The sequence below is a fragment of the Numenius arquata genome, chromosome 11 (assembly GCF_964106895.1).
Source record: "Numenius arquata chromosome 11, bNumArq3.hap1.1, whole genome shotgun sequence".
NCBI lineage: Eukaryota > Metazoa > Chordata > Aves > Charadriiformes > Scolopacidae > Numenius > Numenius arquata.
In genome coordinates, this window is record NC_133586.1 from 15,247,164 (window position 1) to 15,258,335 (window position 11,172).

Sequence of the window (11,172 nt, forward strand, 5' to 3'; positions counted from 1 at the left end):
ACCTTACAGTAGTAGCTAATATTATAGGCAGAACACATTGTCTAAACAGTTCCAGCTAAAATTATTTTCAATAAAGGTATCACATCATAGTTTATCTCATACAACAATGAATTTTCATCTTCATTCTTTCACAAATGTCCAACAGCTAAGGCAATAAAAACCAGCATCTAATTTGACTCCCTAAAGCTATCATTCTGAGGTTCTGTGGCAATCCAGGAAGATCTATAATATGTGATCTCTGTGCATAATTCCCTTGTGCTTTTCAAACAAAACAAGTATGCTGCTGGATTGTTTCGTCTACTGACCCTGCAACTTTTGGTTCCTTAAGTCCTCCTTATGATACTACTGTTTCACTACAACTGACACGTGAACCAAAAAGCAAAAACACCTAGGGAGCTACAACTACAGCATTCTCTAAAGAAGCAAAAATCCCAAGAGGCACTGTAAAAATCGGGTGGGAAAACCACAAAGTTACTTTAAACACCAAATGCAAGCTACTTAAAAATGAAATTAATTTATCAATACAGAGGATCCATCTCTGAGCACAGAAATCTGAAACATTTCGAGAATGAGAATTTCCATCATTTCTCCACACAACCTAAACAAGATAATCTAAACAGTACTAATTTTTCTTATGCCTAAGATTTTCATTTAATGTAATTCCACTGTTACTAAAGCTACCATCTTTGAGTCTTGCAAATCAATATTTTCAAATATTTATTTTAATTCACCAGTGCAAGGTTATGGTCCTAGAATCCTCACAGTTTATATAATGCCTATAATGAATGTCTATAATCTAGTCCAGGTCTTCAAATTACTAGATTGAGTCAGTATGTTCCTCATTAATTTATTCAAAAGCAATCCCACCTGAGTATTTTACAGTTTAAGGGAATAAAAATTTACCTGATTGAGTATTACAGGCTGTGCTGTTACAGTAGTCACTGGCCTGGATACAGGTTGAGCCACTACAGGAACTGTGATACTTCTTGATACTGGCTGTGTCGTCACTGGAACGCTAACAGGCTGTGATATTCCAGAACCTGACCCAGGCATCTGCTGTGTTGATAAACATCCAGCAACTGGTCTCTGCAGCGTTTGTGAAGTTCCTGAAACATTCACTGGTACAGACAATGGCTGAACTGCCACAGCACTAGTTGTAGGTCTGGATACAGACTGAAAGACTGCTGAAACAGGCATGGCACTGGGGCTGGAGACAGGTGTCGCATAATGGTGACTGTCAGGCTTGAATGTAGCAACTGTACCTGTTACAAAGGATTCCAAAGTTATCTTTATATAATATTGCAGACAGATGTTTCATAAGTGTTGTGGATTTTTTGGTTTTAATTACCATATTAGGACAATAAAGTACCTCTACTGGGTGCACCATTCTGTATCGCCCTTCGTGATGAGCTGAGGTTGACTCTGTTCAATATATCTGTCAAAAGTTACATTTATCTTAATTGCAGTTAAATTAACAGCTTAATTGCTTTTCAAATCAAAAATAGCATTCATATCCACTAATTAAGCCAATTAGGATTTTACTTATAGATTAGAATATTATGTCTAAAATAAATACGTGGCAAAACAAAGCATCATTTGTACAAATAAGATATGTTCTTCTACTGCTCTTCTCTTAGGTTAAGCTAGTTCACCTAAGAATCTCAGTTTTTATTTTCTTGGAGATAGACTAACACACAAATAAGAGTGCAAACAAAAAAAAAAGAGAACATTTCATAAATACTTAGCTTTGCTGATTATAATGCATTTATTCACTTCTGTTTCTCGTATACATAGTAATTTCCCCAAATACTAGAACTGCTCTACAATAAGGGAAACATTTTCTCTAAACCAGTAACTACACAATTTGTTTCTGTATCACAGGAAGATACAGCACTTACAAACTTGTTTTCAGACTTCATGATCTCCATTTTCCAATGTGAAAGAAAAATCAACAGATCAGCAATCAACAGAGTTGTCTTGGAAACGCATTACAAGAGAACCGATTTTCTTACGTATCCTATGTGGTAGTCTACGACCAGCATTCTAGCTCATTAGAAACACATGGAATTTCTTAGATTTGATGTTTACTCCCTAACTAATGCCAACAACATTCCCCAACGTTTTATGTCTTAATCTGGAGTTTCTGATCATTCCAGAGTGTTACAAATATATTCAACAAGTCAAAATATTTTTCTACTGCCAGATTCTCAATTCCATTAGTGTTGCTGTCAAGTTTCTTGCTCTGACATGTGAAAATATGCATATGAAATTAGATAAGAGTCTTCAATATCTAACCAACATGTAATGTACATTCTCAAACCAGGGTCAAATTACATCAGGATCTCAAACAACAGATCTTAGAGTATCTACATACTGTGTTTAACAACCTTAAGGCTGTTTCCACCAGCAATGGCTCACTAGTATACACTACTCAGGTTGACAAATAAATCTAAAAGCAATAGAGCTCAAAAGATCACAGCTTTCAACCTGTCACCTGCATTTAGATCATACTAATAAAAAAGCAGCTGCAACCAACAGATCCAAACAGGTTTGCATTTTTTAACATATGATGAAATTTCATTCTGTAATAGTAATACTATTTTTACGTCAACACAACACTAACTATAAGCAAGAATTTAGCTGGATACATACTTTGTGTTTGTTAATAAAGCCATACCTTACATTTGAATTCCAGAGTGAAATGAAACTAAAGCCCTCATCTACCTACAAGAAAAAAAGCTATTCTAAAGTTATGTCTCAGAAAGCATATTAAGCTTCAGACAGTCAGATGTGCACACAGTTCACATCCTAAAACACAAAGGCAGATTTTACCATTTTTAAAAAGAACACTTCAGGAAGCCAGTGATTTGAAATTATAAACTAGATTTACATGACTCCACTGATGCTTCATTGACTTGATGTGCCCTTTCCCCACTCCCATCAAAGCATTATTTGCCCTGTTTAGGTAAAACAGCACTGAAGTGTAAGAAAGCTAACATGCAGCATAACATTTTGAAGTAGCAACAAATCACAGGTTTGTATCATTATGAAAAAGGAAGCAAGAAAAATGAGCAGTAACTGCGGGAAAAATGAGCAGTCGCGGGAAATGGTAAAGGCAAAGTTCGAATTACTTTTCATCTCAAAGTAATCCTCCAGTAGGTCAGAAGAGACACTTTGTACATGACACTGTACCAGCAAGTCAAAGCTAGGTTTTTAACTATCTCTCGCAAGTTTCCACACCAGTCTGTATAAAAACTGATAGCTGCATTGTCATGAAAAGGTTAAAAAAATTTGCTATGTATTGTAGAAAATATACCTTTCAGAAAAATTAAGAATTTTTCATCTGATCAGACAGGAATTTTCTCAGGTAAAAACCAAACAGCAGTGATAAGCAAAATTGAGTCCACTGTGTCTTACCTATCACCAATAACAAACTGAAGCCTGACTACTGCCAGGTAGTGCTACTTACAAACCAGAGAACAACTGAGGTCATTCTTCCATAGCTGTTTTTGATAGCGAAGTAGAAGATTACAAAGAGGAAAGTTGAGGAAAGGGAAGGAAAAGAGATAAAGTAAAAAGTTATACCATAAGTGATTTTACTGGTGTCAGGACTGAGTACGGACAGCACTAGAGTAAGATACATACATTGTAAGTCTGTCTCTTACCGAAGTTCTTGAAGTTGCAGAATCATATCAAAATTAGAGTTTTTACCTGAAATATTTCCATCCTTTATGACTACAAAAAAATCTTGAACCTACAACAACTGCATGAAACTTGGCTTATTTGTTGTTCCAACATATGCCTAGTGCCTTAATAGTTGTTCTATGCCATGACCTACTGCAAGTGACCAGCAACAATCCAGAGGTCTCTAGACTTTCAAGAAAACAGCAAGGCTATTTTTCAGTCCTTCTGGAAGTTTGTACTGCACAAAAATTTTAGAGTAATTTTAAGATATTCTTCAAATTTTCAAGAGGATCTTGAATACTTTTAAATATTCAAAAAAAAATTAACCCTAAAGAGTATTTCTTTACTATTTAAAACATAATTTTCCACTTTTTTAAGCTAGCGTAAGGAACACTAGACTTACTATCCCAGCAAGTAACAAAGTAAAATAGAATTCAGATGGAAGATGAAACTACTGTGAACTAAAGTGACTGAACAGCTAATAATAGCTCTAAACTCCATGCACCAGAGTGTGACAGAGTCTCATTTCACATTTTGTCTTGAGATTCTTCACTGCAAGCTATAAGCCTTCAGAAAATGACTATGGAAATCTTGGATACGAGCACAGCAGAGATGAGGAGGAAACTGAAAGCAGTAAACCTCACCAAAGTCTCATGTTTTCAACAGCTAGAGAAATCTTAGGTCAAACCTCTTAACAACTGACTACAAAATCCCTGCATATAGAAATCAAGACGTTTCATTACTAAAATCAATTTAAGTAACAAAAATATTCTCCTTTACTTACCTGCCACAGCCCAAGCACAGGACAAACATGGAATCCTGACATCTGCTGTCATCACAACCACCTAACCTCACTCCCTGCACTACCTGCATTAGGAGAAAACTACAGAACTTGATGAAAAATCTCTTTATTTTACAGGGGATGAATGAGTATATTAATAAAAATCTCTTACTTAACAAAGAGGCTTCTACTATTTTCACATTAATCACTTCTCCTGATTGTGCTTAAGACAGTTACCTTGGTTTTGTCAGAATGATGTCCACCAACACATGAAATGTGGGGTGGAGAAAAAAAAGGGATTGTAACATGAAGACTTAAATTAATGCACATTACTTTAGCAGGGAAACACTTCAAGTATCTAACTAATTATCAACTACATTAAGAGCAATTACATGCATGGTTTCAGCATATTTGATTTTTAACCATATTGTTAATGCTAAAACCTTCAAACGTCCTTGTTTTGACTTGAGACTTAAAGGTCAGAGCTATGCATAACCTTGGTTTTAGGACAGAATTTAAGAATTCCAATTTTCAGTATGACAGCAAACTACAGAACAGCTTTAAGATGTAGAATTTCTTAGGTCTTACTGTGAAAATGTCTATATTTTCAAAGTAAGTTTAAAACGTTACTCCTTGAAATATCTGTTTTAAATTATGGAAAAGGTTATCTTACATGTACTAGCTGGCTTCGAGCTTGAGATTTCCCCAACAAAGATGGGCTCATCATCATCATCATCATCTTCTTCCACTTCTTTCACTCTCTTTTGCCATGGTTCTAACTCTTCTTCTTCACATTCCATAAATAATTCTGCCATCTTGAGACTAGACAGTAAAAAATAAAACACACATACCAAAACATTTGGTACTTTCATGAAACAAATATTTCATTGTTCAGTAAAGATTACTGCGCTTCATGATAATTCCCATAGAACAGTCTCCCCTCCCCACCCCACCCTCCCACCATAGTCTGTACAGGTTGAACCTGATCTGATATACAAGATCTTCAGATCGACACCACATCACCTTTCTGATAAATTATTTGAATTCTCATCTTTGCTATTAAACATGAGAAAAAACTGAAGATATCCTTCACATAATTAAACTATTTTTGTATAATCCACCAGTAAGTACCAGAGGAATCCTCTGACACCACAGTGAAAGGTATCTTAAAAAACCCCCACTCCTCTTACAGGTAAGTTATTCAAAAGAAATGTGAAGACTCTACTATGAAGCACGTAATATACCTGGCATAACTGAGTTACAGCAACACTAGCTACAGCTTTACTTTCTATGCATCTAAAAAACTCAAACCAAACCAAATAAAACCCCACCCAAACCCACAACCTACCACCACCCCACACATTTTGTAAGATTTTGCCAGGCCTTCCCATATAGTCACATTTTCTTTAAAACCCAACAAAACCAAAACAAAATTCCACAAAACCCACACAACAAAAACCAATCCACCCACAAAACCCCCTCAAACAAAAAAACCCAGAACAACAAAACCCCCAAACTAACCCACAACACATCGCATAGTGTTTCCATAATCAATTAGGACTTGATAAAAATTTTGCATAGGTCTCATTAGACTGAGTCCCTTGCCCTTGGAAACTTGCTCTTGCAGTAAGGAAAAAACATCATGTATGAAAATCGTAACGAAAATATGTAGCTTTTGGAATTAACCAAATTACGATCAGCATTTCTACTCACAACTAGTGTTACTCACTTTTTAAAGAAACCGTGATGGCTAATGAAGTTTTCCTCTTTCTTTTCATATCCTCTAACATGATCTTGAAAGTATTTCCAAACAATACAGTAAATAAGAAACTTTTCTATTTCTTTACACATGCTACCAATAATTTAATTTGTAGTAAGACCAGTAATTTCATAAAAACCACAGGGCTGCCTCAGCAATAACCAGTGTTTTCTTTGCCTAAGACATTTCATAAAATTCAATGACTTGATTTTTTAGTAAAACAGAGGGGAAGCAATATAGTTTCACATGAGGAACCAAATAGTAACTCCAGCCAATACAGGAATTCCTTGAAATAAACAAGCAGTTAAGTATACGAAATTCAATTCATCATTGGACTGCTTGGACAAAAAACCAAAGAATATTCAAGCAACAGTTCCCTTCATGAAGGCCACAATCAATATAAGCAAGTTTCACGTCTTATTACCAGGCCACTGCCAACAAAAAAACATTACCAACGCTTCTCTCATTCTTGTGCTGACGCAACACTTACCTGACAAAACAAACTTGTTAAGGAAGTTTGGCTTCCCACTATTATACAGAGATTATACAGGCAGTTTAATCCCCTAAATTTAATAGCCAGGGCATCAGACCAGCACCACTGTATACAATTGTGTTACTAAAGCCTATCAAACCTTATACACAAGGCAACAAAATCAAGATTTCATTCATAGTCATAAACTGCCATTTCCTAAACTAAATTATTTATCTTGTAATATGAAGAGGGTGTTTATTCAACACGTTTTTCTGTACAACTGCCCATTATTTTCTCTATTCCAAAAATATTTCAAAAGCAATATATATATTAAACACTGAGCCAGATTTCTTTTTTGAAAGTATAGTTACGCAAAATTAAGAATACTCATCATCTATCAACAGTGTTTGAAACGGAAGCCTTCAGCACAGACACAGTGAGAAACTGCCTAATATTTAATAAGAGAAGACAATTTCAGAATAGGAGTAATGAGCTGCTAGATTTGGTGATGGACTGTGGAAATAATTAGTCTATAATAGTCCCCTGCTTACCACAGGGGAGCAGATAGAATCGTGCCCCTACTTTCATTAAAGTGCATGAGAATGGGGCTGCTGGTGTTACATGCAAAGTCTTGGGGATATAGTAGCAAAGCTATACTCCTTTCTTCCTCCCTCCCTCAGCTTAGGGTGCTGAAGTTAAACATGATGCTAGAAAAGAAGAGAATACGTCATTAAACTAAATTGTCACAGGAAAAGAGGAAGCGCATGAAGCCTACTTCCACTTGATAGAGACAATACGGGCCATATGCCAGATCTTGAAAAGAGAATCAATCCTGACTCTCCTCTGTAGAAGGATGTTCTTTAGAATGCCTTTTCTTTACTAACACAGAAGCAAAATTTATTAGATTCCAAGGCAAAGTGAAAGACTATTTTCAGAGACCTTTTACATGGAACTGACAACATAAACACGAGGGTTTGGGTTTTTTTTTAATTTAAAAAAAAAAAAAAAAAGGTTTATTTGACCTCAGGGAAAAAAGTAATCAAAGCAAATGAGAGCACATGTAATTTATATTAAAACCACAAAATAAACACAAGCAGAATTCTAACAAGATATATGCAAAAATCTCAGCTACACTATAATGCGCTGGTTTTGTGGTTTTTTTTTTTTTTTTTTATACAGTTTAAAGTAATTTGATAACATAGGCATGGACTTTTAGAAAGTTACACCAACTGGTGGTATCTCTTATGGATGTTTCATTCATGAATCAGGATGTACATATTAAGGTATTCTCAAAAGGTGACTCCAAATGTATAGCAGCTTTCAAAAGACAAGTATCAAGATTATTTCAGATCTTTTAATCTATTTTTATTTCAATGCTATGACTTGAAGTCAAGCTTTCACTGACTTTTTTCCTGGAAACAAAGCCAGCCTAATGAGTTCCCACCCTGCTCTTGCACTGTTCCCTCAGTTGTGCTAGTACAACTTTTCATGGGACTATGACGCGAACCAGTGCAGGTTAAAAATAGCCTGGCCCACTAACAGTTTTACCCGCACAACAGAGAGGTAAAAAAAAAGGGTGGCCTGAGCAATCAAAGTTGCAGTACGGGGGAAAGGATTTGATTACAGGTGGTGTGCAGGACCTGCTCAAGTGGTCTCCATTGCCAAAGGAAACATCTAGATCCATTTTTAGAGTACAACTAGCTTCCAAGTCTTCAGCTTCTTTAACTACATTAATGCAGAAAATGCATTCCAGGAATCCTGCTAGTGGTTGCTCTCAAAGCCAAAAGCAACAGTGAACCCTTCCCCGACTCTCCCAAAATATTTCCCAGTGGAGATGCAGATGCCAGTAAAAGAAAGGTAAACTTCTTTACAATAGACTTTATTGTCCTCATTTTAAAATATGTATAAACATATATACACATTCATACACACATCTCTTTAAAAGTAGTCCATACATCTGAGAGGTCCAAAACTCCAATGAAATGCTCTATGTACATAATCAAAGAAAGTGTTTAAACCATTGCTCTAGGATAAAAAGTGTCAAAATTCTGAACAAGTTCTTTAAAACATTAAAAAAATATCATTAGATATTTAGATATGTCAAGATATCGCTTTAAAAGGCAACTGCCCCACAAAAGCTAAGGCTAGTCATGAAAGTTCATTAGGCAGGTCCAGATAATAAACAGCCTGCAAAGACAGAAGTCCATGAAACACTGTAATAGTTATTAAACAAGCAATGAACTAAAAACCTGATATAAGACAGAAAAAAAAGTTGATCTGAAGAGCAATAAGCTTCTGATGAAACAAGCGTTTTAAAAGCACTAGTTCGGACATGGCAATTACATTTAAAGATACCTAACTTTATTAAAGGCCAGTTGTATTTATAACCTGCTCTTTTTACTGTTAGGATATAAAGGCACTCATATAAACAAAAGTGATACAAACATTAGTAAATGTAACACAAATGTAACAGCTGTAGTGAAAAGAGCAGAAAGTGATCTGCAGAGGCACCTTAAAAGATGCAGGCAAATCAATACTATAGAAAATCATGGCAAATGCAGCTGCAATATGATTTAGAATTACTGAAAACCCATGTGTTACTTTAGGTGCAATTCACCTGTTCCATTCTTAAGGTAAAGTGAGCTTTCCAATACTCATTACTTCTTTGGATTGGCTTAAAATAAACGGAACCAAATCACCAATATGAAATCACTTATAGAATGAGGACATTTACATTAACCAGAAAGTTTGTCATCTTACCATAATGGTATTATCAGTGAATTATTAATTTTTTTTTCCCTCCAGTTTAACAGCTGTACTTCAAATGAACAGGAAAGTTACATTATTTACAACACAGACCATGGGGTGAGCACCCACGTTGTATTTTTCAGACAACTTCCCATACAAGCACATAATTTTGTATCATATTAGTTGTAGAAGAGAGTGCAATCCACAGCTTTATCAGGACTGTGCGCAATTGTGCTTTTAATCGACTGCTGCGTTTGTTTCAGCAGCGAAAAAACGATGACCGAGCTGAAACTGAACCTCAAAGTTTTAGAAGCGTCAAAGTAGAAACCAGCATCCCTCAAAACCAAACTGCACCAGCCAACGCTGCCCTCTCTGCCGTGAGATGGTACAAGCTCCGCCTCGGGCGGGCCGACACTGCCTTCGCGGGCCGCTGAAGAGCTCACACCCCCGGGCCGCCGGGGTGCGAGGCGGCGTGAAGCAGCCAAGTCCCCGCGGGCGGCCCAGCAGCCGCCGCCGCTCCGCCCGCGGCGCCGCCGTCCCCGGCGCAGCCCCACCGCCCCGCCTCCAGCCTCCCCAGCGCCGGGTGACCGCAAGCACTCGGCTCCGGCTGCAGGTTCGGCTTTGGACGAGGCCCACATACCACAGCCACGCCGGGAGGGGAGGAGGCCCGGCAGCATCCGCTGCCAATGGCCGGGGAGCCCTGACCGCGACCGGCCCATGGATGGTGGAGACAGGGCGGAGCGAGCCCTATCCGGGACGCCCCTATGGGCAGAACCCCCCGGTTCCCAGCGGGGCCCCACGGGCGGCCCGAGGGAGCCCTCACGGCGTGGGGTCCCCGCTCCACAGACGCGGCGGGGGGAGGAGAGGGGGCAAGGCCGCGCTCCGACCTAAGATGGCGTCGGTCTCACAGGCGACAATCCCCCCGCGGCCCACCCGCCGCTGAGCGGCGGCTCCCTCCTCCCGGGGAGGCGGCAGGGAGGGCCGAGGGGAAGAAACGGGCAGACTTACCGTGCTGCGCGTCCAGAGAGGCGTCGGTGACGGGCAGGCCGCCCCGCTCCCTTCCTCCTGGGCTGGCGCGGTGGGGGGATGGGAGGCAGCCGCGCTGGCGGAGGCGCCTCACATCGCCGGACCGCGGCGCCCCACCTCAGCCGCCGGCGAGGGAAGGAGGCGGGCGGGGATGGCTGCCCGGCGCGCTGCCTGCCGGGTAGAGTGCGGGTCAGCCCCACAGCGGCGCTTGCTTCCCGGCGGCCGCGGGGCGGGGCCGCGCCGGGGGCGGGGCCGCGCGCCATGTGCCGGGCCTCACACCCCGCGCGCGCCCGCCCGCCTCGCGACCCATCAGCGAGGGCCGGCGGGGCCTGGTCCGTGGCGGGCCCGGAGAGGAGCTGCCGGCGACTTCTACTGCAGCGGTGCCCCGTGAGTAGGCCTAGTTGGCCACGGAGCCAGCGCTGCTGTTAGGCCGGCGTGCAGGGATGGCGGGCACAGCTCTCGGTAGGCCGCGACAGGGGGATCAGGGCTGTCCCTGGTGGTACAGTCCGTCACAGGCAGCGGTAACTCCACACAGCCCTGTGGCCAAACAAAAGCTGGGGAAAGCTCTACCCAAAGTTAACATTAAATACAAATAGCTGAGAATATAATGCAGAGTAAGTTGGTGGAACCAGTGGACAATAAAATTTTTTTTTACACAGGAGATTCCATCTCAACATGAGGAAAAACTTTATTTTGAGGGTG

At 40.0% G+C, this 11,172-nt stretch overlaps 1 protein-coding gene across 1 annotated transcript in view; it reads right to left on the reverse strand.

Annotated features, from left to right (window-relative positions):
• ZNF280D (zinc finger protein 280D) overlaps positions 1–10,690 on the reverse strand; it is a 54,044-nt gene extending 43,354 nt beyond the window's left edge. Inside the window, exons 1-4 of the mRNA XM_074156637.1 lie at positions 10,453–10,690; positions 5,139–5,287; positions 1,370–1,435; positions 904–1,262 (exon numbers count right to left, since the gene is read on the reverse strand). Coding sequence (XP_074012738.1) covers positions 904–1,262; positions 1,370–1,435; positions 5,139–5,280 — 567 coding nt within the window. The 5' untranslated portion in view covers positions 5,281–5,287; positions 10,453–10,690. The remainder of the gene's footprint in view (positions 1–903; positions 1,263–1,369; positions 1,436–5,138; positions 5,288–10,452) is intronic.
• Positions 10,691–11,172: the final 482 nt, after the last annotated feature.